Genomic DNA, 27875 nt, shown 5'->3' on the forward strand with positions numbered 1-27875 from the left:
TTACATCTTAAAAATTTCTGTGCTTCAGTTTCCACATCTTTAAAATGGGACTATGGTAGTACCTACCTTGTAGGACTGTTGTATTATATAAGTTAATATACATAAAGAACATTCTATATGAGTATTATATTATTATTGTTATTACTGTTATTACCACTACTGTTATATGCCAGTAAGTAATACCATTATCTGTTGACTGAGTTCAGTAGTTCTAGTCTAGGAAATTCCTAGTGCCCCCCGCCCCCCACTTGTTGCCCTTACTCTGCACTCCTGTCATTTCTGCCTATATGCTTCTTCAGTTGACCCTCCTGATCTCTGGGCGCATGAAGCCTATTGTATGAAATTCCTTCTCTGACCTAGAGTTACCTTACTGGGAGGTAGTTGAGTGGCTATCTTTCTGCTGCCTTTGAAATACACTAAAAGTTTTGCATTTTTGAAAGGGAGGGGGTGAGGAACAAAAGTCATCAGTGATCCAAGGTCTTTGTTTGTATGTTTTCTGAAGATTGTGGGCGCTTGGCCGAGCCTAGGACAGAGTGAGAGGGGACTGTGTTACTTTAGTCTAGCCATCACTGAAACTAGATCTGTAACAAGTCCTACGTGAGAGAGCTCAGTGCTCCCACTTGGGTAACTTTCCACTGCTTTGCAAGACCAAAGGCAATGGGGAGAAGACTCCCTCCCTAAGGATAAGGATCTTACCTCTGTCCCAGAAATCCAGAGCTCTTAATCTTTACTGTGCCTCCAAAGACCTCCCAAGCAACAGCTGCTCGGGCCAACAGAAGTCACTACCCTATCCAGAGATCAAGCTATGTAAAGATAGGTGGTTGTAAAGAAAGTCTCATTATTGTCTCTGGCTTGGCACCATCAGACACAATAACCAGACTCTGGATGGTCCATGGTCCCAGGTTTCATCGTCAGCCCACCCGGCATCCCCTCTGCCACCATCCTCAGCCCACCTGGTACCTCCTTTCTGGTCCTTGGGTCCCCTCACTCTTGGTTCTACATCAAACTGCCCTCACTTTCAAGTCTCCACTATCTGGAATCAATGATTTTAGCCTTCCCTGCATCGCAACACATTCCCTCCCCCCCCCCCTTCTTTTTTTCCTGGAAGACATGCAGCACTAATGCTTAGGGGAAGCCTCTGTTTATTCTCTAGTTCGCTTTCCTTCTCCCACTCCCCAGCATGTAGAGCGCCCACTGCAGCCCTGATTTACTCCACCCACTATGTCGCTTTCTCTTCAGTCACCTGGTACCTTGAGTTCTTTCTGTCTCTTAGTTTTCATTATATTTTTTTATAATTCAATGTATAATAATAATTGTCCCAACCAAACGGTGGTTGGAGAGAAAGCTGGGTATTGCTGCTTGACCCCGCTGAGATCAGTCACTTGGGAGCCTGGCAGATGGAGGAGGCGGCCCTCTGTGTCTGCAGGCGGGCTCCCCCTGCAGCCTGCCCAGCGCTCTGCGTTTGGTGCGGACAGCCTGACAGTAGCTATGGGTGACCCAGAAAGATCCCATCTCACCTGAAAGCCTGAGCAGAGTGACTGTCAGGGGAGTCAGCACTAGGTCAGAAGGGTCAAAGGAGATACACACTTGGGAAAGACTTGGCAGTTGCGAGTGCCCTGAAGCACCAGGTCCCCTCCAACCCCACATTCTCCCAGATCTACTCCCCGCATCTTGCATCACGTGTCTTTCTGCCTCCAGGGATGGAATTGAAAAGACAGACTCTGGAACCCAACAGAGTAAAATCTTTGGGGTATTATTGTCACTGTTAGAGGAAGCAGGTTTGAGAATAGAATTCCCCCCTCATTTTTTTTTTTTTTCAAAAGAAAGCAGGGAATTTATTTTAAAACAACCAGTACAAATATCAGCCAAATTATCTAATATAAATGCCCAAAGGTATTAATCTCGGTAACTCAGAAAAAAAAAATTGTAATTATGTAGGATCAGTAAAAATGTTGATTTTACCTCTGGTGATTTTTTTTTTCCCATCGCATGAAAATATACACAACATAAAGCTTACCACTTTAACCATTTCTTAAATGTGTGTAAGTGTGCAGTTCAGTGGCATTAAGCCCATTCACAATGTCGTATCATCACCCTCCATTTCCAGAACTTTTCATCATCCTAAATTCTGCACCCATTAAATCGTAATTCTGCATTCCTCCCTCCCCCAAGCCTCGGAGCTCCACACTACTTTCTCTCCATGAATTTGCCTATTCTGGGCACCACGTGTAAGTGGGATCATGCAATACTTGTCCTTTTATGTCTGGCTCATTTCATTTGGCGTGATGTTTTTGAGAAGGAAGCTCTTGAACGTGCTTCCATGTTCCCTCCTCCTCCTTACCTTGGTGTCAAAAACTTAAAGCTGTTTTGGGGATTGTTGGTGGAGGCTTGAGGAAGAATGGAGGTGTCAGTTTATGAAGATAATGGGTAAAAACAAAGCAAGTCTGTAAAGATGTCAGTGTATCAAACCAGAGCCAACACCCTTATAGTTCTGAGTTCATATATCTTGAGTACTGGGAGAACCCCAGCTGAGAGAGAAGACAAGGCCAGAGACTGTAACAAAATACCACAAACTGGGAGGCTAAAACAACATAAATTTATCGTCTCATAGCTCTGGAAGCTAGAAGTCTGACATCAAGGTGTCAGCAGGACCACGCTGCCTCTGCGGCTCTGGGGCAGGACCTGTCTTAGGTCTTTCTCCAAACTTCTGGTAGTTCATTGGCTTGTGGCTGCCTAACTCCCGTGTTCACATGGTGTTCTTCCCGTGTATCTATCTCCTTACAAGGCATTTTTCATTAGGACACCTGTCATATTGGATTGGGGCCTACCATACTCCGGGATGACCTAATTTTAATGAAACTAATTACATCCACAATGACCCTGTCTCCATGTACAGTCACATTCTAAGGTCCTGGGGGCAAGGGCTTCATCACATGAATTTTGTGGGGGACACAGTTCAACCCATAGCAAGACCGATTCCATTGTTTCAATCAGAACCTTTCCTAAGGTAACCTCTGAGCACTGAGGCCTGGAGAGAGATAATTAGGCCAGAAAGGACCTAGGGTAAGGAGGAGATCAGGAGCTATCCAGGGTCCATCTGATAAAAAGTCCTCCAGTTAACTGACTGCGTCCTGCAAACACCTTGACCATCCTATGACATCTGGAATATGTGACTTGGGATGGAGAAAGAGGACTTGAGCTAAGCACTGGGCACGCTCTGCCAACAAGGCTTTGCTGGGCAGCCAGAGGGGAGTATTTGGCCATCAAGAGGGGGCAAAAGCCCTGGATGTGGGGATAGAGCTGGAACAAGCAAGGACTATTAAAGCAAATCTCCTCCTTAAAAATCATTCCCAAGAGTTCCATACCTTCTCAGATATTGTCAGCTCTGCCTGAACCCAAGAGGGAATTTAGAGGAGATTCCCTCTAATCTCGCTGTGTAGGAACAGAAAATTCTTTGGCAGAAAAGGGACAATCAAGTTGGAGAAAATGGAAAAAAATTTCCCAAGGAGCTAGATAAGTTTCTGTAGGAGGAGCACAGAGAATTGCCACAGAGGCTGGCAACAATGACTCACCTCACCAGCATTTTTTTTCTAGGACTGAAATAAAAAGGATCATTTGATGGGGAAAATAAAAGATAAGCAGGAAGTCTTGTGAAGTAAGAAACAAATGGGCAGATAAATAAGGTGAATATTATTAAATGGAGGAAGTTTTTGACAAAGACTTCAACCTTTGGGTGGGGTGGGATGGACTCCTAAGGCTTCCAAAACAATGCTTCATGAATAGATTAGCTGATAGAAGGATTAAGATCTTGAATTTAGTAGTCAAACGGAGCTGAGTTGGACTCCTGTCCTGAGCCTCAATGTTATTGTCTTTACAATGGAAACATTCCCCCATGGGATTATTTTAGCAATTTCAGGAGATAATATAATATATTCAAAATACCTAGTACTATGCCTCCTACATTGTAGAGACTGAATAAAAGGTAGTGTTTGTAATTTACAGAAGCACCAACAGAAGGCAACAAGAAGCTTCTTTGTTACCAAAAATGATGAACGTGTGGGTTACGCAGGCATACTGAAGTGATGTCATACAAAATCAGGCTAAACAAACAGCTCAAGTGGGAAAGAGTCTTCTGCAGTTTTTCTAGGCTGATGGTTTACAACCAATGGGGCTCACTCCTATCCATTCTCCCTCATCTGGGTGAATGCTGAGCTAGAAGCTAGAAAGGTGTAACTATCAATCATGCTGCCACTGGGGAGAAGCAATTTGCTCTTTTTCCATGGTGTACTCTGGGTTGTGCTGGCCAGTAGGCAGGGCTGGTGCAACTGAGTCCTGCAGAGTGGCCACAACACTATCTGAGTGATCAGGGCTGAATTTCTGGGCTTTTCTATAGCATTACAAACCGGCACCCCCCAAAGGAGTGCTGACTCTTAAAAATGCTCTCCCTACAGAGGCTGGGGGTGGGAGGGAGGTGAGGTCCTCTGTGAGCACCCAAACACTTCAACATTGCCTTGTTGGAGAAAAACTCTTCAGCACCACCTACCTCCTAACCTCCTAACCAATTACAACCCTTTTCTCTTAGCATTTATTATGCTCCCACTATGGTTTTTTTTTTATATAATTTTTTTTAGTTTATTTATTTATTTTGAGAGAGACAGAGACACCAGGAGTGCAGGAGGGGCAGAGAGAGAGAGAGGGAGAGAGAGAATCCCAAGCAGACTCTGCACTGTCAGCACAGAGCCCGACATGGGGCTTGAACCCATGAAACCGTGAGATCATGATCTGAGCCGAAACCAAGAGGAGGACACTTAACCAACTGAGCCACCCAGGCGCCCCTGCTCCCACTATGTTTTGACTCTTTTTCTGTCTCTTGCATTTCCTGGCCCTAAAAAAGTTCTTATATTTTAGGTTGAAAGTCTTAAGAGAAAAAAGCTTGGGGGTGGACTTTTTGTATTGGGGGCGTCTGATTACAATGTGTTTGTTTTTAGTTTGGGGAAAGAGACAAAGTCATTTAGGAAGGTGAAGGGATCATAAGCAAGAAGAAAGATGAATGAGAGGAAGAGAGGAAGGAAGGGAAATGAATGATTAGGGGTGTCTGGGCAGCAGCAAACATTAGGGTAAGTGAACAGATTTTCCCACTGGTCTGTCATAGCTAGGAAGAAGAAGTTTGTCCCACATCTTAGAGAAGAGCAGCCTGGAGATCTAACCTCACTGGAATCCCATGGATAATAATTCCTGGGAAGAGAAGCCATCTTAATCTTTCCAGGGGAACTCAAACACTCAGATGTAAAGTGTCTAAAGTTACAGTTAAAATGAACTGACATCCTCGCATTTGCCCCTAAATCTGAGAATCCAGAGTTCAGAAGAGTTAGTGGCCTTGTCCTACCCACAAGCTCTAGATGGGAAAGGAACCATTTATGTTTGTTTGGCTATCACAGTGAGAAAGGTTGAAAGCCACAGGTTCAAGTACAACTTGGTTTGGAGCAGAGGTCTGAGACGGGGAGAACAGAGTGATTTGCTAACCTCTTGTTAGAGTTTGGGTCCCAAATGATTAAGTTGGACTAGGGTACTCGAAGAATAAAGAGTTTACTCTTTTAAGATTTGTATTTTGGGGCGCCTGGGTGGCGCAGTCGGTTAAGCATCTGACTTCAGCCAGGTCACGATCTCGCGGTCCGTGAGTTCGAGCCCCGTGTCAGGCTCTGGGCTGATGGCTCAGAGCCTGGAGCCTGTTTCCGATTCTGTGTCTCCCTCTCTCTCTGCCCCTCCCCCGTTCATGCTCTGTCTCTCTCTGTCCCAAAAATAAATAAACGTTGAAAAAAAATTAAAAAAAAGATTTGTATTTTATCTGTTGGTTTACAATTATGAATTTCTAAGCTCTGGGAGCAGGAGAATTTTCCCAAGGTTAAATCTCTCACCCTCCTATCTCATTTTGGATTAGGATAGCATGTAAATGGCTACAATCCCAAAAGATGCACTGAAGGGAGACAAATGAAATGATTCACAGTACCTCTAGAATTGTTGCTATGGATGTGATTGGTAAAAGAAAAAGCTCCTGGAATACAGGAGAATATCTTCATGACCAAATGCCAAATATACATAATTTAAAATGCCAGCCCTCATTAGAAATTAGGGAAATGCCAATTAAGACAATAATGGGATACTATTGTGGGAGTCTAACTTGGTACAACCACTTTGGAAAAAGTTTGGCATTATTCACCAGGGTTAAAGATATTCACAACCTATGGCCCCCTCTTATTCCCCCAAAGAAATTCATGTGCATGAATTTTTGTTTATAGTATCTAAGAATTATATACAATACTGTTCTAGACACTGTTTCTGTGTTTTCAAACAATCCAAACTTAGAGGCATAAAACTCCCACCATTTTGTTATGCGTATGGATTCTGTAAGTCCGGAGTTCAGAAAGAAAGGACCTAAAGAAGATTGCTTGTCTCAGCTCTGTAATGTCCGTGGCTTCTGCTGCGAGGCTCAGAGGCTGTGACTCAGTGGTGAGGGGCTTGAGTCATCCCTGTTCTGGCTGTTGATGCCAGCTATTGACAGGAATTCAGCTGAGGCTAGGGACCAAAACACCTGAACGCAGCTTCTCTGTGCTATCTCACAGCACGGTAGCTATGTTCTGAGTACAAGCATCCCAAAAGAGCAAGGTGGAGGACGTACAGGGCATATTTTATGAAGTGACTTAAGAAATCAGTTTTGCTATAGTTTATGGGCAGAGGCAGAATAAAGGCTCACCCAGATTCCAAGGGAGGGGACATAGATTCCACCTCTTACTGGGAGGAATGTCAAGGTCACTTTGTAAAAGAGATACGTCTGTGGCCATCCTTTGGAAAATACAATCTGCCATAAGCCAAATGTCCATCAACAGTAGAATGGATAGATAGATAGATTGTGGTGTATTTGTTACAATGGCACACCATATGACAATGAAGATGAACAAACCCCAGCTACATGAAAGGACAGGGATGAATCCCACAAACGTAATGTTGAGTAAAAAAAGCCACACAAAGGAATGCATATTGTTTAATTTCAGTTATAAATTTGTAAAAACACGAGCAAAATTACGGTGTTTTGCGATCCATGCTCAGAGAGAGCAATAATTAGGAGAGAGGGTTCCGGGGATGCTGCTGTCATTTTCTCAGCTTGGGTGGTAGGTAATTAATTACACCGGTGTTCACTTTGTGATAAATCATTAAGTTGTACATTTTCGTTTGGGGGACTTTCCTGTGTCTTATATTTCACAATAAAATAAGAAAGTGATTTCTATAATTATATGTGATTCTTTCAAAATAAGAAATGAATCTCTTGGCACTGAGAACTAGGTTTATTTGAAAAAGAATTCATTATGAACATTAGAAACAATAGCCAGAAAACTGACACATCATTAAACTCTATTAAAAATTCTGTTGAGGGGGCGCCTGGGTGGCTCAGTCGGTTGAGCGTCCAACTTCAGCTTAAGTCATGATCTCATGGTTTGTGGGTTCAAGCACTGCATCGGGCTCTGTGCTGACAGCTCAGAGCCTGCAGCCTGCTTTGGATTCTGTGTCTCTCCCTCTCTCCACCCCTCCCTTGCTTGTGCTCTGTCTCTCTCAAAAATAAAAATAAACATTAAAAAAATTTTTTTTAAATTATTTTGGGTTATTTTAATATATATATATATATATATTTTTTTTTTTTAATGTTTATTTTTGAGAGAGAGAGAGAACAAGTGGGGGAGGGGCAGAGAGAGGGAGACACAGAATCCGAGGCAGCCTCCAAGCTCTGAGCTGTCAGCACAGAGCCGGATGCAGGATCTGGACTCACAAACAGTGAGATCATGATCTGAGCCAAAGTCAGATGCTTAACCAACTGAGCCCCCCCAGGTGCCCCTGTTGGGTTATTTTTAATGTAGATATGTCTTCTTGTCTCGTTATAATCAACATGTAGAACTCTTTCATGTCCTGGGCACTATGCAGATAGTTTACACACATGTCATTTTAATAGCTACCTAGTATTTCATTGTGTTTACATACCACATATTTTCTTAACTATTTTCATATCTTTGGGGCTGTAGTGACTTAAAATTTTCAAGATCTTCATTATCGTCATCACTTTTACCAAACTTATTAAGAGCTCCCTAGATCCCAGGCACTGTAAGTAGAACTTTTTATTCATTGTCTCATTTAATATCACAACAACCTAATGAGACAGGTTCTATTTTTATTCCTATTTTACAGATGAGGAAACTGAGACTTGAAGAGGTTAAATAAAAGCACAAGTTTCGCAAACAGTTCATTCTCTGGCAATCACATCCCAGCGCCCTTACTCTCTACCCCTTTGTCAGAATACTTGATTTGGACTCCTCCCACCCTGACCTGGAACATTTTTTTTCCTTGGGATTTCCCAAAGTGGAACTGCCAAGTTAAACGTCTTAAGCAATTTTAGAAGGCTCTTATACATCTTCCAGATTATTCTCCATACACTCCAAACCAATTTAAAATGACATTGGGAGAGTTTAGTGAAGGTTCAGGGTCACGTTAGGTTTAGGGAATCCAATTATACAGCCTCTCCATATATCTTCCCCTAGCAAAATGGTACGTGCCGGTGAATGATTTAACATTATTCTCTACACTCGACCCACTTAGAATATTATAGGTCTTGTTTTCCCTTTCTTACAAGTTTTGCTTGACTGTCAGTACCTGGAGTTAGATATTTTGCCCTCTTTTTTCAAGCATATTTTTTTCCTTTATAATGATTGCAACTTCCTTTCAAACTCTTGCTGAATTACTAACCAATAGTATTTCTTTAGGTTTTATGTGAACTTTTTATAAGAAAGAGCCACATTTCTACATTTCTTTCAAAACTCTGCTAAAAACATCACCCATTATATTACTCATTGATTGCTCTTTAGATACGAGTCATGTAATGAAAACTTTCTAGAATGCAATGTCAAGGGAAAAGTCTGTCTCTTCCCACAAAATAATATGCTTCCTTTAGTCAGAGAGTGAGACACATATAACCTTAATGTGTCTTTTTGAATTTTTGCCTTTGTTGCAAATACCTCTAATCCAAATTTAAAGTTCAGCCATCATAATTATCCCATCCCAATTTTCTAATATTAGAATGTAAGCTCCCAGAAGGCAGAGATTTTGTCCCTTTTCTTCCTTGTTGCAGGGACAGAGCTCCAGGCAGAGGGAAACTGCTCAAAGGCCTTGCACTGAAAAAGAGAGAGAGAAAAAAAAAAAGGCATGTAAACATCACATAACTCTATGGTTGTTTAGCCTGTTTCAATTGCAGCATAAAGCAACATCCTGTCCTCTGAAGTACTCTTAAGAGAGCAAACTCTATTAACTGCTCTCCACTGAACAACAGGGTGTAGTATAATTTTAGAATTATCTTGCCTTTTCATAAAATCATTTCTTATTGGAATTTATGCCACTCTCGAATGCATGAAACAAAGACTTGGGTGAAGAGGAAAGTGAGGTGATTTTTCTGACATCAGAATGTCCCTGTGGAATTTTGTGGAATGTGACTGTACTATTTGACTTGAAATAGCTTTCTTTCGAGTGAATTAAGCTGGGAGAAATCCCGAACAGAGTACCTGAAAAAAAAAAAAAAAATGCATGGATCGTCCTGAAGTTCGAGCCCCTTCAAGCGCCCACCTGAACCCTGGCCTCTTGCCTTAGCTCCACCCCTGCTCTTTCACCCTCATCCGATGACAAGCCTGCCTGGACTCTGGTCACTTAACGCTGGCAGCTCCAAAACCCCCACATTCCAGTTGCCCTGTCTCTGTCCCCCAAGCCCAATGCCCAGTTCCTAAGTCCTCATGTTTCCCCTACATTCCGCACCATCATCTCTCCCCTAGATCCCAACCTCTTGCAAGTGGGGCCTCTTTGTCATTCTGGCCCCTCAGCTCTGGCAGTTGACACTGGCTGTCCTGGTGGGGACTGCTGGCTATTCCAGGCCATAGACCTCCCTGGAAAGGGTCTCCTCATCAATCCCGGAGTCACTGCTTCCGCAGGAACGCATCCTGTCCGCTGTCTCCCAAGTTCTCCTGACTTTGTGTAGAAGATTGAGAACATCCAATGTGACCACCTCGTTGTCTTTCTTCTCTTCCACAAAATGTTTCTGCATCATTACATAATCCCTCTTCCTTTGCTCTTGACTTTAAAGGACAGTTCTGTTAGAGTCCCTGTTAATGGACAGAAGAGCTGCAACCAGCCTGGGCCTTTGGGTGACTGTGCGGCTGGGCTGCTATGTGAGAGAGAATTACACCTCTGTATTATTTAAGTCACTGAATAATTGTTGTTTCTTTTGCTTCTGCAGCTGGCCAACCCTGCCTAAGCAGAGGGAAAACTAAAGTTAAGGTATATGTGGTTGCCAGGGTTCAAGAAGAGGTGGAGACACAGACGATTGCTGGCAGGAGTTAAATCAGATTCACACCTCAGTTGAACTGCCTTGTGTCTGGACTTGTCCACTGATAATACCCCCCACTATAATCCCCAGCTTCCACCTTAAACACCCCAGCATTCTCAATTTCGATTTCTAGCAAACACAAAAAGGGGCACCTGCGTGGCTCAGTCGGTTGAGCTTCCAACTTCAGTGCAGGTCATGATCTCATGGTTTGTGGGTTTGAGCCCCACACCGGGCTCGCTGCTGTCAGCACAAAGCCTGCTTTGGATCCTCTGTCTCTCTCTCTCTGCCCCACCCCTGTTCATGCTGTCTCTCAAAAATAAATTTTATTTATTTATTTATTTATTTATTTATTTTTTTAAATGTTCATATTTGAGAGACAGAGATAGAGACAGAGAGAGAGAGAAAGAGAAAGCAGAGGAGGGGCAGAGAGAGAGGGAGACACAGAATCCAAAGCAGGCTCCAGGCTCCGAGCTATTAGCACAGAGCCTGATGCGGGGCTTGAACTCATGAACCGCGAGATCACTACCTGAGCTGAAGTCGGACGCTTAACCGACTGAGCCACCCAGGCACCCCATCTCAAAAATAAATTTTAAAAAAGGGGCGCCTGGGTGGCTCAGTTGGTTGGGCGCCCGACTACAGCTCAGGTGATGATCTTGTGGTCTGTGAGTTCAAGCCCCTCATCGGGCTCTGTGCTGACAGCTCAGAGCCTGGAGCCTGCTTCCAATTCTGTGTCTCCCTCTCTCTCTGCTTCTTCCCTGCTTGCTCTCTGTCTCTCTCTCTCTCTCTCTCTCTCAAAAATAATAAACATTAAAAATTTTTTTAATAAATAAATTAATTAAAAAACTTTCAAAAAAGGTTTTTTTTTTTAAAGCAAAGTGGCATAATGCAAACTTAAAAAAAAGAAAACACAAAAAACTATGTGATGAAATATGGGAAGAAAAGAGAAGGTAAATAAGGTATCTCAGTCATTCATACAGACTGAATACTTCCATTTCATTCAAAATACACTCACTACACTCACTAAATAAGAGTGCTTATTCTTTACAAGGCTGTTCCAGGTCTGTAGGGAACACAAAAACTAACAAGATGCAGAGGTGCCTGTTATCAAAAGGCTCACTGGCCGGTACAACCGTTGCACAGTAACTGTGACACAGGAAGAGTATAGTACACACAATTGGAAAGGTATGACCCGAGGGGCCTAGGGATACAGGGGAGGTAGAAGTCATTTCTAATTGCAGGTGTCGCAGAAGATTTTATAGGAAAAGCTGTGTCTGCACCGAATGGAAGGGCAATCCAAGTGTAGGGAATTGGGCTCTGGGTATATTTAGACTGAGTTTTCTAGTGCTGCTAGAGCTGCTGCGGCCACGGTGAGCAACACAGGGCAGTGCAACACGTGGTTCTGGCTCAGTGACTAGAAGGCTTTTCCATAGGCAGAGAAGGTGGACAAGTGGAGGAAGTCCACATTCCCTCCCCTCCACAGAGGCAGGGCCTTTCATAGAGGAGATTACAGTCCAGAGACAGCAGAGATGAAAGACAGGCTTTCTGCTTTTGGCTTTTTTAGTCTGGAAAGCATGAACGGACAATATTCTTCCTTGAGGAAGGAAATGGGGCTTAGAAATAGGCCAGGGGCGTCTGGGTGGTTCAGTCACTGGAGCATCCGACTCAGGTCAGGTCATGATCTCATGGTTTGTGAGTTCGAGCCCCGCATCGGGCTCTGTGCTGACAGCTCAGAGCCTGCAGCCTGCTTTGGATTCTGTGTGTGTCTCTCTTTCTGCCCCTCCCCGCCTCTCACTCTCTTAATAAAAATTAAAAAATTAAAAAAAAAAAAAAAAAGAAATAAGCCAGAGTTCTAGGGAGGGCAGACCAGGGCCAGAAGCAAAGAAGATGTCCAGTGCTCGGGCCTGCCCCCAGCATCCATTCTGGAATCCTTCTCCATTGTCAATCTAAGGGCCTTCTCAGCCTCCCCTGGAGCAACGTGAAGCCTAGGCCAGAGACTTTGGGAAGACTTTTGCTTTCCTGATAAAAATGGGCAGGTATTTTTGGTACTGGTCTTTTCCCTCTTTCTTGCCTTCTTCTCACAGTGTCTGGACCTGAAGCAGCTATTTTGCAACCACAAGGGAAAAGCTAACAAGATTACAAAGATACCACCCTGGGATGATTGAGCCTCTAAACAAATACCTCCAACCTCTTGATCTGTGAAAGAAAAAAGTATATGCTTAATCTATGGTTCCTCTAGTTTGCTATTACTTGCTCGAATGTTCCTAACTCTTGAGTTTGCTAGCCAGAGACTCCAGGACTTGAGGACAGAGAAGAGGAATCCTTAGGTTCCATCCCTGCTTGACCATCTCAGGTTGCAGAGAGGAGACAGATTCAGAGCAGCAAGCTGTTCTGTGATAAAGATGGCACCTCTGGGGCTCTCCTTATGCTTTTTTTCTTAGAGGTTTGAGTAGGGCAGGGAGGTCCAAGGTGACAAAACTCAACAGTGGTTAAAATTATGGCTGTAGCAGGAGAAAAATCAATATACAATTATCTAAGGTTGCTGAGAACCCAGAGGCATTGATTAATGGCATTTGGGAAAATGGAATTAAGGTTGGTCTTGCCATTACATGACAACAAAACAGGGTACAAAGTTCATGCACTAACTGAAATTTTGTAACTTTTGCCCAAAGAATTAATATAGTTGCATAAATGTGTATTACATCTTTTGAAATCCTTTACATTGACTTACTATATAGACAGGGCAAATTGGGAAGCACACATGATCTTTCTTAAGTTGATAGGAATTTTGTCCTAAGGTTTGTAAAGTTTGGGAAATAATGTCTAAGTCTCAAGCACAGGATAATTTCCCTTTCTTTCTTTTTTTCTTTCTTTCTTTCTTTCTTCCTTTTTTCAAACAGGATTTACGTTCTACTTTTAATGTTATAAACTTATTTTGTTGTTTCTTAAGTTTTTTTTTTAAGGGTGCCTTAAGCATTTTAATCATGTTTGGACTACACAAGGAATATAGAAATCACTTAATTTAAAAACTTATATAGAAAATTATGGCATCAGATCTTCAAGTGTAATCAAGATTCAAGGTCAATCACCTACACTAGTGCAGTGTAATAATACATTAGTCACTAGCCTCATGGAGTTATTTAAACTTAAATTAATTAAACTTAAATAACAATAAAAATTCAGCTCAGTTGCATTAACTGAATTTCTTTCTTTCTTTTTTTTTAATGTTTATTTATTTTTGAGAGAGAGACAGAGACGGAGTGTGAGCGGGGGGAGGCGCAGAGAGAGGGAGGCACAGAATGTGAAGCAGGCTCCAGGCTCTGAGTTGTCAGCATACAGCCCGATGTGGGGCTTGAGCTCAAACTGTGAGATCATGACCTGAGCTGAAGTCAGACGCTCAACTGACTGAGCCACCCAGGTGCCCCTGCACTGGCTGAATTTCAAGTCCTCATTAGCCACGTGTAGCTGGTGACTACTGTGTTGGGCAGAGCATATACAGAATATTTCCACCATCACAGAAAGTTCTTCTGATCAGGGCTGATCTGGACAACTTGGGTTTGGAGGCTTTTCTTTTAAGTAAACATACAGTGAAACTTTGTACTGGTCAGTTTGGACTAACAACATACTACAAAATGGGTGGCTTAAAAACCAGAAACGTGTTCTCATAACTCTGGAGGCTAGAAGTCCAAGATTAAGGTGTCAGAGTTGTCTGGTGAGAAGTCTCCTTCTGGCTTGCAGACGGCCATCTTCTCACTGTGCCCTCCAATGGTCTTTCCTCTGTGCGCCTGCAGGGAGAAAGAAAGAGATCTGGTCTCTTCCTCTTCTTCCTCTTTTTTTTTTTTAACGTTTATTTATTTTTGAGAGAGAGAGAGCACGTGCATATGAGTGGAGGAGGGGCAGAGAGAGAGGGGGAGACACAGAATCTGAAACAGTCTCCGGGCTCCAAGCACAAAGCCCAACGCAGGGCTTGAACTCACAAACCATGAGATCATGACCTGAGCTAAAGTCAGACACTTAACCCACTGGGCTACCCCGGGGCCTCTAGTCTCTTTTTCTTCTTAAAAGGACACGAATCCTATGAGATGAGGGCCTTATTCTTTCGACTTCATTTAACATTAATTCCTTCCATAAAGTCCCTATCTCCAAATTCAGTCACACCAGGGGTTTAGGCTTCAACGTATGAATCTGGGGGAGACACAATTCCTTCCACAATAAACATACAAAACAAAGAGGCGGAGAAAAGGAAGAGAAGGAAGAGAAGGAAGAAAAGCAGATCAGGGCCAGATTGTAAGGGCCTCGTGCGCTATGCTGTGGGGTTGAAAGTACCCTGAAACAGAAAGGGAGCCACTGCAGTGTTGAGGAGGGTTTCTGTGTCACTGGGATTTGCATTTTATTTCATTTATTTTTCATTTTTAATGTTTATTTTTGAGAGAGAGAGAGCACGAGCAGGGGAGGGGCAGAGAGGGAGGGAGACAAAGAATCTGAAGCAGGCTCCAGGCTCTGAGCTGCCAGCACAGAACCCAACACGGGGCTCAAACTTGAGGCTTGAACTCATGAACTGCGAGATCATGACCTGACCTGAAGTCGGACACTTAACCAAGACACTGAGCCACCCAAGTACCACTGGGATTTGCGTTTTGAAAGAATACCAGGTAACAGTGTGGATGATGGGTTGAAGTTGGAGGTGCATCAGGGAGAATGGAGGCAGGGTTACTCTAGTGCTGAGATTTCTCCTGTTTCCCTCAAGGAAGGTTACTGGAGAGTTGAAAACTCCTTCTTTGCCCAGCCTCCAGATCCTACAAGTGCAGGAGGAGGGCATGCTTGGTCACCTTAGAAGTCGGTTGGTTACATAGTTAACAGCAGACTATGGTCAGAAAGTTCTGGGTTCAAATTTTGATCCATCCCTTATTTGGTATTGACCTAAAGTTGGCTGCTTACCTTTTCTAAGCATTATGTCCTTTGTAGAAAGAGATTGATCATATCCATTTCAAAGAGCTGGTCTACAGATTAAAACATGTGAGGCAGATAAAAGCATTTATTTATTTTTAAAAATTTTTCAATGTTTATTTATTTTTGAGAGACAGAGAGAGACAGAGGAAGGGGTGGGGGCAGAGAGAGAGACACAGAGTCCAATGCAGGCTCTAGGCTCTGATCTGTCAGCACAGAGCCTGATGCGGGGCTTGGACCCACGAACTGAGAGATCATGACCTGAGCCGAAGTTGGGTGTTTAACCGACTGAGCCAACTAGGTGCCCTAGATAAAAACATTTAGCACAAAGTCTGTTGTTATTTATTTATTTATTTATTTATTTATTTCCCCTCCCCTAGTATAAAGTCTGGTGCTTATGTTTAGTGCTTAATATATTTTGGCTAATATTACTACCAGGATATATTTCCTAAATTTGCTCTCGAAGGAATACAGGAAGCAGGGTGTTTTGTTTGTTTGTTTAAATGAGTCTTGTCTGTCTCTAGACTCTGTATGTGTGTGTGTGTGTGTGTGTGTGTGCGCGCCGCGTGCACCACACAGGAGTTACCTTTAAGGATTTCAAAGTCTCTTTCTCTCTTTTTCGCAAGTGGCTCCACTTATTTGAGTAAATAGCTTGTAAATAAATCATTGGTAAACATTACAAAATTAAATACCTTTTCAAAATCTTGCCAGTATACACAAAATTCACAAACGTACTAGATCCTTTAAAAAATAAAATACATTCAGAGCAGCCATGATATAAAATGCCTGACCCCTGTCTGGGGCCAGGGCCACCCAGAGACATCTTACAGCAGGTGTTTCTGCAGGGAGGTGGAAATGGGGGCTTTTAGACGGAAGGAAGTTTGTACTCTGGCCTTTTACCCCATCTGCTTGCATCTGACTTTTGATCCTTTTTCAAGGAGCTGCTACATGACTGAGAGAGGTGGCTCAGGTGCCCCAGGCTTAGTTCCAAGCAAGGGGTTGGGGTGCACCGTTAGGACCAGGAGCCTCACTATATTACACTAGGGGAAACCAGAGATTCAATCTCTACCATGTTTCTAAAACAGCAAATGCTGCTCTATCAACTTTCTTGAGAGAAGGTGAGGATTTCTTACCTCTACACCTGCTCGGTACTGCGTTCACCCACTGCCTCTGGTCTAATGCTGCCCAGGCACAGAAGCGACCAGAATCTACTTCTAAGGAAGATCAAAGTCTCTTTCCTTCCTGTAAAGGCAAAGTGAGCATGAGCTTTAGAGTCACAAGAACTGGTGTCAAATCCCTTCTCTGCCACTTACTTGCTCTGTGACCTTCAACAAACATCCTCCATGAGGCTATGTTGAATTCCCAGACATTGGGCTGGGGATTCCACTGTCAATAAATCAGACTGAGTCTGATGACATTTTAGAGGGCAAAGAGACAATTATGTTCCAATCTGGTAAGTGCTTTGATAAACCAAAAATAGGAGGCAAGAGAACTAAACCTGTCATCTTCTCAATGCCTTTCAGGGGAGAAAGGGGAGAATGGTTTCCAAGTAGGAAGCTGAAGGATATGGAGGTGGTAGTCACGTGGAGTGAGAAGGGTGGAGAGGAGGACAAAGGGGTGGAAAGAGCGATCCAGGCAGACACAAAAGTATGTGCAAAGGCCTGGAGACAAGTGTTTCCTTGAAAGACCAAAACCAAGTTCACTTGGTCTGTTAGCTGTTTGAAGGGTAGAGCTGTGACAGGAGATCTGGGGTGAATAAATCACATGAGAGAATCAAGGAGAAGAGAAATGAGCAGATCTGCATTTTAGAAATGCCACTTTGACTACCATAGCAAGAATGGATGGGGTATAGGTAGGGAAGACTGGCATCGGGGATCTCTAGTATCAGCCTGGTGCAGTAGTAGTTCAGGTAAAAATAAGCCAAGTTTAAGCAATAGGATATATTAAATAATCATCATAAAAGTTTAACCCAGAGATGATCCAGACAGTGTTCTATGTGTTTAACACTTACTAATTCATATAATCTTCAAGACCAGAACAACCCTAGGAGGAAGGTCCTATTATCATCTTTATTTGACAGAGGAGACAGCCATCGAACAGAGATATATATAACTTACTCAAGGTTATACAATGTTGGGATGTGAACCCAGGTGGTCAGTTTCTGGGGCCTGTGTGCTTGACTGTGCCGCTGTGGATCCAACATTTCAGAGGTTGACTAGGAAGTGAGGAATGAGAAAGGGGAGGTGTCACTGATGATCTCCAGATTTCTGGTTTGCAACTGGGTAACTTCTGGTGTCATTATTGGGGCTGTGACACGTACTAGGGAAGAGCAGGTTTGAGAGGAAAGATAATGAGTTTCTTGTGAGACATGTTGAATTTGAATTCCCAAGGTGCTAGGTTATTATTATTGAACATAGGATCTGCAGCTGAAGAAAGAGATTTAGACAGGAGCTATATACCTATATTTAGGAATCCTTAGCATGCAGCCAGGGGAGTGGCTAAGATGTCTTAGGAAGAATGTTTCAATGATTGTTTATTTTTGAAAGAGAGAGAGAGAGAGAGAGAGAGAGAGAGAGAATGGGGGAGGGGTAAATGGAGAGGGAGACATAAATCTGCCCAGAGCTGTCTGCCCAGAGCCTGACGCAGGGCTTGAACTCACGAACCATGAGGTCACGGCCTGAGCTGAAGTTGGATGCTCAACCAACTAAGCCACCCAGGTGCCCCAAGAATGTTTCAAATTAGAAAGGAAGATGCTTTGAGAAGAACCCAGAGGAACATCAATATCAAGTAGAAGCAAAAGAAATCATTCACAATGGTGATGAGGAGGAGCAGCTAGATAGATGGGAGGAATACAAGGAATGTGGGAAGGAAAAAGGCATTTTGAGGAGCAAATAGTGTCAAATGTTATGGAGGAGGTGTGAGGTGTGAGAAGGAGGAGGTCAGTATTGACCTTGGAGAGAACAGTTTCAGTAAATTGATAAGAGCAATAGAGTTCAGTGTTCTGACAATTGAATGCAGGGTGAAGATATAGAAAGCAACAAAGAATTTCACAGAGGGGGTTTGTCTGTGAAGGGAGGAGAAGAGCTATCGAAAGAGGGATGTGGAGAAAGGGAAGATTTATTTAATTATTTTCACTACGCAAGAAATTGGGAGAATATTTAAATGCTAATAAGAAGAATCCAGATAAACTGAGAAGGTGTAAAAACAGGAGAGAGAATTATCTATTAAGAGAGTTCTTGACAAGGTGGAGGGGGGTGGATCCAGAACATAGATAGAGGGGTTAGCCTAAGAAGTAGGGGGAAGTTTTGCTTTGTAATGAGGAAGAAGGAGAGGGATGAGAAAAAAGGTAAGGTTTCAGATTTGGTGTGGGAAATGGAGGCAGTTCTTGATGGCTTTTATTCTCTCTCAAGTAGAAGGCCTATCACTATCTGAGAGGGTGGGAGCCAGTGGAGTTGGAGTTAAGAGGGAAATAGAGAAGGTTTAAAACAGACTCACTGATATTTATTTTATTTTTAAGGTCATTTATTTACTTTCAGAGAGAATCCCAAGCAGGCTCTGCACTGTCAGCACAGAGCTCGACGTGGGGCTCAATCTCATGAACTGTGAGATCATGACCTGAGCCAAAATCGAGAGTCGGCCGCTTAACTGACTGAGCCACCCAGGTGCCCCTTATTTTATTTTTTAATATATATATATTTGCAACCTCCCTCTCCCTCCAGACTCACTGATTTTTAGGGCAGTGACACTACTCTGCATGACATCATAAAAGTCCATATGTCATTATACATTTGTCCAAACCCACAGAATGTACATCAAGAGTGAACCCTAATGTAAATTATGTCCTCTGGGTGATTGTTATGTGTCAGCATAGGTTCATCAACTGTAGAAAGTGCACCAGTCCGGTGAGGGGTATTGATAATGGCAGAGGCTATGCATGTGTATGGTCTGGAAGCATATGGGAAATCTCTACCTTTCCCTTACTACTGCTTTAAACCTAAAACTGCTCTCAAAAAATAAACTAAACAACAACAGCAACCAGACCTAGCGACCAAAGTGACTGAGGAAACAGAAGAACTCCAGGCAATGTGGGAGGGCCCATGAATTCACTGTGGCACCAATGTGCGCATTTGTGTGTTTTCTGTAGCTAAGTGGTAGGTTTAGAGAAGGCAGAAGGATCTAGAATTGGAGTTTTGACAGGTAGGTCGGATGGAAGACAATGGGAATTAGAGATGAGGACACTGAGAAGAGAGAGCAAAATGACAAGAGTCTAACCAAGGATTCAGGAGAAAGCAAAAGGGAACAGATTACAAAGATAGAGAGGTTCAGGGACTTTGAATTCTATGTAAAATTAAATAACAGTGTGTGATCGGCAGCCTCTAAGATGATCCCCAGTGATCCTGCCTCCTAGTATTTATGCGCCTGGATAATCCTCTCCCCTTGAAAGTAGTGTGAACCAAATGACTTTTCTAAGGAACAGCATACGGCAAAAGCAGCAAAAGCAATGGGATGTTACTTCTGAGATTAGGTTCAAAAAGACTCTGGCTTGCTTGTCTTTCTTGCTCTGTCACTTGCCTGCTCTGATAGAAACCAGCTACCAGGTGAGCTACCCTATGGAGAGGCCCACTAACAAGGAACTGAGGCCCTCAGTCCAATGCTCTTGAGGAACTGAATCCTGCCAATGACTATGTGAATGAATTTGGAAGTAGAGCCTCTGTCAGCTAATAGACCTGCATGAGAACCCAACTCCCAATGACACCTTGATTACCGCCTTGTGAAAGACCTCGAGGCAAAGGTATTCAGCTAAGCCACGCAGAGATTATAAATGATCATTGTTTAATACCTAAGTTTTGGGGTAAATTGTTATGCAGCAATAGATAAGACAAGGTGTAAGAGAAGTAACTAAGTGAGAAAGTAGAAAGGGCAGCAATTATGATCAGAGAATGGGGTATCTGGAGTTCACAATTTCAGCTATGGAACAATTGCCATACTTTATCTGTACTGAACAGGGTGGCTAAACGGGGTGCACAGAGGTGAAGTTCACTGAAGATGAGGTAAAGGAGCTGAGAGGCCAGGGTATTGGACAAGTCAGGCTCATAAATGTTGAAATCATTCAGGATCACCGGGTGGAGAAGTGTGCACCAGGTGTTGATTTCAACGAATGACAAGGTGGCAGTTAAGGCAGAGAAGACAAGAACCTTAATGAGATAAGAGTGGTATAAATCTGGTGGAATGAGCCTTCACAAAGTTGTTGTTGTTTTTCTGGAGAGGGTAGCAAGTTAATGGTATGGAAAGGGCAGCACTAAGGATCTAGGAAGATTGGTGGCCCCAAAACTTCACTGGGATATGTGAAGTGTGGAAGTATAGACAACCTCTTCTCAAAAGAGCTACAGGTGAAGTGGTATCCTCAACGTGGAGCCAGGTTTGAAGATTAAGATTAAACGGCATAAGGTCCTTGGCTCCACATAGTGAGCACTTGACGGATTATTAGTTGCCTTTAAACATTCACTTAAACATTTGTATGTCCTTGCTCCGCACGCCTCTCCCCCAATCTCTTTATTCAGAAGAGACTAGGGCCAGGTTAAGGGATGGGATCAGGTGGTTGGAACCGGCATGGCTCTTCACAAGCGATCAAGGGACTGCCTCCTCTAGGCCCAGGGAGAGCTTGTACCATGGCTTTCCCTAACCTTCATTGGCGAAGCTGAGAAGAGCCCGAAAACGAGGGCCATTCTCTCCCGTGCACAGGGCACATCACCCCCTAAGAGAGATTTACCCAACCTCCCCCCCCCCCCCAACATTAATCGAGAGCCTTACAAGTGCCAGACACCGGCGACACAAACACGAGAGATACACTCCCAACTACAGGAAGGGTGCCTGGCCGCGTTCCGTCAACGCCAGCATCCGCAGATTTAACGATGCTCAGACTTTTCCAAGTCCTCCCCACACTTTTAGCTGACGTAAAATGTCGGAATTAGGTGTGCAGCCTGTACGGAGATTGTTCAGGTCCTCGCCTCCTTGGCTCCGGATTCCCCAAACCGCGCTCCCCAATCCGGGTGCGCCCTCCTGGAACTCAGCAGTACACGTGGGCTCCCCGCTGGCCCGCGGGGCGGGGCGCAATGGGCGGGACTAGACTGGAAGGAGAGGCTGTCCCCGCCCCCGGGGCTCCCATGGCCCCCCGCGCCCCGCGGCCAGATGCTGACGTGTCCTTTCCTTCCCACTACACCTCCCGACACTACCTACTACGGCTGCCCCGGAAGTCCCGCCTCATACATAACCCGTCACCGCAAATCAGCTCTTTCAGCGCTTCCTGGAGCTTGCCACCCGTTTTGGGACTAAGGGGCGGGGCTCCGAGAGCAGGGTGCCTATTGGCTTGAGGTCCGGCAGGCCCTGGGTGCTAATTGGCTGGAGGGCGGTGGCGCTCTGGCACGCTTGCGCGGCGAGTAGAACGTGTGGCGGCGGCGGAGAACGCGTCCCCTCTTTCGCTCTCAGTCCCGCTGCTGCTCTTGTGAGCGCCTGCCGCGTCCGTGCCGTCCATTGCCCGAAACCCGTCGCCTGCCAGCTCCCTGCCGCGGCGGCCTCCCACCAACACCGACACCCACATTGACACCTCCAAGCCGGCCCACCGCCTTACTTGCTGCCTTTCTATCTCTACACATGGCCTCCTCCGCGCAGAGCGGCGGCACCTCCGGGGGACCCGCGGTCCCCACCGTGCAGCGGGGCATCGTCAAGATGGTGAGAGCGGGGACCCGGACACTGACCCCACCGCCCGCCTCCGGGCGGGTTTTGGCGCTGGCTCTTCTTCCCCTTCCGCCAGTCTGCGTTGTCTCCTAGATCCCTTCCTCTACCCCTTTTCTCACTTTTCACCCATTCTCGGAATTCCCTTCCTAGACGGAACCCGACACGGTCTCCCCTTGGTACTTTGCTTCCGGACACCCTGGCATCAGGGGTCACAGTGATTTCCGTGGTCGCGGCACTCAGATCTGCTGTTTACTAGGACAGATCGATTACTTAATTGATTAACGGAGATAATAAATTGATATCTGCCCTCCCATCCCCCCGTTCTTCTGTTTGTTTTGACATCTGCTGAGCAGTTTGCAGCTTTTCGAGATCCTAACATCCTCTCTTCTCTGAAACTAAGCACTTGGCCATCTTGAAGATTTTCAGTTTCCACCGACGCTCACTTAACTCCCAAGTTTTCTGGCTCTTTGGCCCTCATATTCCGTCTTTTTCTCTCCACCTCTGGTGTCAAGTGTGCAATCCCAAGAGCTTTTAGTATTTGTGTTCCCTCTCCTTTTGACCCTTAAATGTTAGGCCAGTAGAAATCTTAGAGATCATTATTGTTCCTCCACCTCTTACGCCTAAGGAGACTGGTTTGAAGAGGGCAGTGACTTGCCTAAGGTCATCGCATGGTGGTGGCTTGGATTAGGGCCAGGACTAGAGCCCCAAGTGTTCGGATTCCCAGTCCACCGCGGTAACACTTGATTCTGCCTTATTTTTATATACCCTCACTCTCTCAATTCTTGAATTTTGAATTTAAAACCCTGCAAGGCTCATTCTTAAAAATTTACCGCCAACTCCATGATAATTTTGTAGTATAAATTCTTATTATCACTTGTCTCCTCTTTTCTCTCCCAAATGCTCCCAAATCCAGGAACTTGACATTTCTTGGTTAACAGATTTTCCATTTGTGATGACCACAGACTAATAGATTTCATTTCAGACTTCAATACTGACTTCCTTCTGGAACAACAGATATTCTTTGTGACATTTTCTCCCAAAGCTCCACAGTTTTTTGTAGTTGCAGGAAGTTTAAAAAACATTTTGTTTTCTTGGCTCATTGTCAGGGTTAAAATGTTCTTTAGCTTGCGTGTGTGTGTGTGTGTGTGTGTAAAAATTAGATTTTGAGGTTTTTCTTCCCAGCCTGATTCTCATGTGTTCATTTCTTGGGTGATGTTCTGCCACCAGTTGAAATTTCCAAGGTTTTCAGTATTGTTTCCCCCTTTATACATAAGTGGAGAGTCAGAATTTATTAGAAACTGATTGAGAAGGGAATTTCCAAGGTTCACATATTGTCCCTTCTTTGAAATATTGATCTGACCCATGAGTAGATCCTTTTAAATTAGCTTTTTCATTTGCACTGATCTTTCCCTTCACCATAAGGACACAGCATTGCTTGGCTGTCTGGTGGTGCAATTGGCAGCATTGAGTGGATCTGAGTGTTTTCCTTTGCTAAGGCTTGAACTTTTCTTAAAGGTCTCTCTCATTTGTGGCGTGGGAATGAGGCTGAACACGTTTTTGTTTCTACCAATGCTACAGGCTTTCAGGGTATCTGGATTCTATGAGGTGACCATGCCTGACAGATTACCCCCATGGATACTGAATATCAACATCACTTGTTTATTAAGGGTCACGTCTTGTGTTGAGTGTCTTGTTTATATTATTGCATTTGTAACACCTAACAAGTAGATCGCATTTTTGGCTGCATTTTACAGATGTGTAATCTGAGGTTTAGAAAGACTAGTTCACACAAGGACAGGCACTTTTTATTGGTAATAAGAGGCAGAGATGAGACTTGAACCCAGGCCTGTCTACCAAAGCATGTACTGTTTGACATGCTATGCTGCTTCTGCCTCCAGGGCAAGACTTTATAATGTGGAGGGTGGGGCCAGTGATGTATGACCACAAAATTGCAGGAAAGTGAAGCTGACTGTAATCAAGTTAAGGAAAGATTAGATGTTACTCCTTGCCTTATCCTCGAGCTGTTATTGTGGTCAGAGGCTTCATTATGTGCTTAGGAGAGTCATGTGGAAGACACATTTGAATCTGGGAGGAAGCTTTTATTTTTATTTATTTATTTAGTTATTTGGGAGGAAGCTTTTAAAATTCAGCCACTGAATAGTCTATACTGCTGGGGTTTTTTTGTTTTTTTGTTTTTTTGTTTTTTTTTTTTGTCTGTGACCAAACTGCAGGGATGGGTGGGTGAGTTGAAGTAGGGATTAGGGGAGGGAAGCTGGATGAACTGCAGAGTGACTGGCCGATTTATGCCAGGTGTAAAGCCTTCTCTGGAATGAAAAATCGACCACTGGAAAATTGCTCTGTGTGAAGCTCTTCTGCTAAGCAAAGTTTTATTTTCCTGGAGAGTCATCATTTCCAGTGGTACTAGGAACTGCTTTGTAAGAAGTCCAGAAAGGAAGATGGAGCTCTGTGACAGGAAAGCGAGAAGGAAATAGTAGTTCGAAGCATTGGAAAATAGTAGTTACTGCCACTGGGAGAAGGGTAGAAACCGGAACACTGACTAACCAGGGGTGTGCTTTTCAGGGTGAGCCCTCCACATGTGTCTGGACTAAGGCCGAGTTGCAGGTCTGAAACGGTCTAGGGATGAGCTTTGCTGCAGTGAAGAGGAAAAGTCCTTCCTCTGTTTGAGGGGGCAAAACTCGGATTAGAGGGCCACGGAAGGTGCAAGTTTCTAGTAAGTCCTTTGTTACTTTTTTAAGGTTAAAGAAGAATGAACTTGGAAAAAAAAAAAAAAAAGAAGAATGAACTTGGGAATCAAGTTGTAAAAAAAAATCTTTGCATTTGACCGGTTTTTAAAAACAATGGCGAAGGTAGAGGCTCTGTCTGCTCTGAGAGTGGGAGCAAGGGGACAGAAACAGAGTTGGTTCTGGAATGTGTTTAAGGAGGAAGTGGGCAGTAAGTTGACACAAGCATTTTGGAGCTGTTCTGTTACTGAAAAGGCGGTGAGGATGATGGAAAAACTGAAGGTGGATTTATATTTCTTGAGTTGGGATGAGACTGGCAAGTGTGTGGGCAGACAAAATATAACCTGGAAAAGTAAATGTCTTTGTTAAATCAGATACTGTTTTCTCAAAATCCTGAAAGATTCTAACTCTGGATTTCTTTGAATGATATGCTAGACTTTCTGTTATCTCAGCAGATTATTTTCAGCACATGTTAAATGGATGAGGTTGAGAGAAGTCTTGGGGTACTTAGTATAGAATTTGGTCACCACACTTAGCAGCTATTAGAGATGGCTGTTTTCTCTGGTTTTATGCACCTGATTTACTTTCTGTTTTGAGGATAGAGCCCTTTTCTATGTCTTTTCACCCTAATTTTCCCATCTAACTTGTATTTGTGTGTCTTTCCAAGCAGGAGCACATGGATTGCTTTCAGGACAGCAGAGTGAGTCTGCTATGGTTCTTGAAGCTGTGTGCTTAGCAGAAGTGGCTATGGAAGCAGCATATCTGCACCTGCTTATGGTGTAGAAGGCCAGAGAGAGGACAGTGCGAAAGCATTTCACCCCACCGCATGTAATTGCCTTAAGGAGAAAGGAACCCCTCTGCCAGTCTTTGGTTTTATGCTAAGAACCAAGATTCTCTACTGGACGACTAAGGCAGAGGGTCATCCAAAGGAGAAGATGGCCACAAGTTTCCTCCTTCAATGGGAATTGTGCTGCCAGGTTGTTCTAAAGTGGGATGTAGGCTTCCTGGTGAGTAGCTTAGTGGAAATTTCTCCAGTGTACAGCTTGTAGGAAATGCTGTCTATAATTTAGATCTTAGGTTTCTGAACTAAGAAGTATGTGTCTTTCCAGAGTGTAGTGGGGACAAAAGTAGTAGTCCGTTGATCTGCTCCTTCCTACGTGCACTTAGCTCATGCAGACTGAAAGAAAAAAACAACACATCTTTCTTAAGCTACTTAAAATAGTCTTATTCTGCTACTCAAAAGGGACAAGGTGGCTGAATAATATTTTAGTAGAGCCATTTGCAAAGAACTAGGTAGAATAGGATGGCAGGCTTTTCCCTATAGTCTTAAAATTGCCCACATCTCAGCAGGTGAGCATGGTGGCTTCCAATCAAGATTGCGAGTAAAAGAGTACTAAGTTTTTACTGTATCTTAAATGTTTTCTGTCATTTTTTTTCTGTATGAAAAGGAAGCATCCAGCTGGTTCTAGTCATGCTAACAGTGGCTGCTGCCATGTACTAACTAATGATACAGAATGATGAGCAATCATACTTCCTTTCTTTCTTGAACAAATTGTGCATCTAGCATTGTGTGGGTATTGGAGAAACAGTAGTAAAAAGTAGACCAGATTCCTGCCCTTATGGTTTATGAAGGAGACAGACAATAAACAGGTAAACAAGAAATGCACGATATAATGAGATAGTGATTTCAGGTAGGGGGATGGGACGGGGTGGTTGGGACTAAGGGAGGGAGTGGCTCCGTTAGATAAGGTGTTTAGGAAAGGTTAAAAAAATGCTGTTCGTCAGCATTTGTGCTGAGATCTGATGGACAAGAAAGAATCAACCGTAGGAGAAGTGTGTTCTTGGTAGAGAGAACAGCAAGTGCAAAAGCTGTAGGGTCCCCATGGATGTTTATCTTCAGTATTTTTATAGTATCTCTTTAATTTCTTCAAGTTCAGGGTGCCACATAAGTGGTATGGGTTTAACGTGAGCTATCCATTTGTGTTTTAGGGTGATAGAAGGCAAAAAAAGCAGCGCAGGTGGTTGTTCTGGTACCTTGGTGAGATCAGTATCTGACATTAACTTCACTAAATACACGTAAACAATGGAGAACTGATAAAAAAAAAATTTGCTGTTGGTCATATTCATGTCTCTTAAGGGGCCAAGACTAAGCTTTTTTGACTTCCGGTCAGCCAGTCCTGTGTATTCCTAAGGTTACCATCTTTCAACGAAAGGTACTTAGCTGAAAAGATAAAGGCCAAGAGCAGGCTCAATGAGAGTTAAATGGCATGCAGAACTTGTCCTTGTTTATATTTCTGTTAGCATTTTATTGCTACATGGAATAGTCTGCTGCTCTGGCCTCTGGCAGTACTTTTTAAAAAAATTTTTTTTCATGTTTATTTATCTTAGAGACAGAGAGAGCACAAGTGGGGGAGAGGCAGAGAGAATCAGAGACAGAATCTGAAATAGGCTGCAGGCTCTGAGCTGTCAGCACAGAGCCCAATGCAGGGCTCGAACTCACAAACTGAGAAGTCGAGCTGAAGTCGTACATTTAACCGACTGAGCCACCTAGTTGCCCCCTGTGGCACCACTTTTAACCTAGCAAGCTGTAAGGAACAGTGATGGTGAAGCACAGAGTAGCGTGCTTCAGAGCTCAAACTAATGGTCAGAAAGGAACTAGCTCATGCACAGTGTGGCTTATTATCATGAGGGAAGACTCCTAAGGTTTGGTGGTGATCGGTGCTGGTAATAAATGGGCAAATGATTTAAAAAAAAATTTTTTTTTTTTTTTACATTTATTTATTTTTGAGAAACAGAGTAAGACAAAGCGTGAGCAGGGGAGGGGGCAGAGAGAGAAGGAGACACAGAATCCGAAGCAGGCTCCAGGCTCTGAGCAAGCTGTCAGCACAGAGCCTGGTGCGGGGCTCGAACCCACGAACTGTGAGATCATGACCTGAGCTGAAATCGGATGCTTAACCGACTGAGCCACCCAGGCACCCCTAAATGGGCAAATGATTTGGTGGAGTCTATGCCTCAGTTTACTTGGAGGGTGAAATTTGGGAAAT

General features: G+C 43.8%; 2 protein-coding genes across 2 annotated transcripts in view; one reads left to right on the plus strand and one right to left on the minus strand.

The window, feature by feature from the left end:
• PAX4 (paired box 4) overlaps positions 1-21953 on the minus strand; it is a 36498-nt gene extending 14545 nt beyond the window's left edge. Inside the window, 2 exon segments of the mRNA XM_043589632.1 lie at positions 20344-20550; positions 21786-21953. Coding sequence (XP_043445567.1) covers positions 20344-20550; positions 21786-21953 — 375 coding nt within the window.
• The window catches only part of SND1 (staphylococcal nuclease and tudor domain containing 1), a 421931-nt gene continuing 415796 nt past the window's right edge, over positions 21741-27875 (plus strand). The window contains exon 1 of the mRNA XM_043589426.1: positions 21741-22084. Coding sequence (XP_043445361.1) covers positions 22007-22084 — 78 coding nt within the window. The 5' untranslated portion in view covers positions 21741-22006. The remainder of the gene's footprint in view (positions 22085-27875) is intronic.

This window comes from Prionailurus bengalensis, chromosome A2, assembly GCF_016509475.1.
Source record: "Prionailurus bengalensis isolate Pbe53 chromosome A2, Fcat_Pben_1.1_paternal_pri, whole genome shotgun sequence".
Taxonomy (NCBI): domain Eukaryota; kingdom Metazoa; phylum Chordata; class Mammalia; order Carnivora; family Felidae; genus Prionailurus; species Prionailurus bengalensis.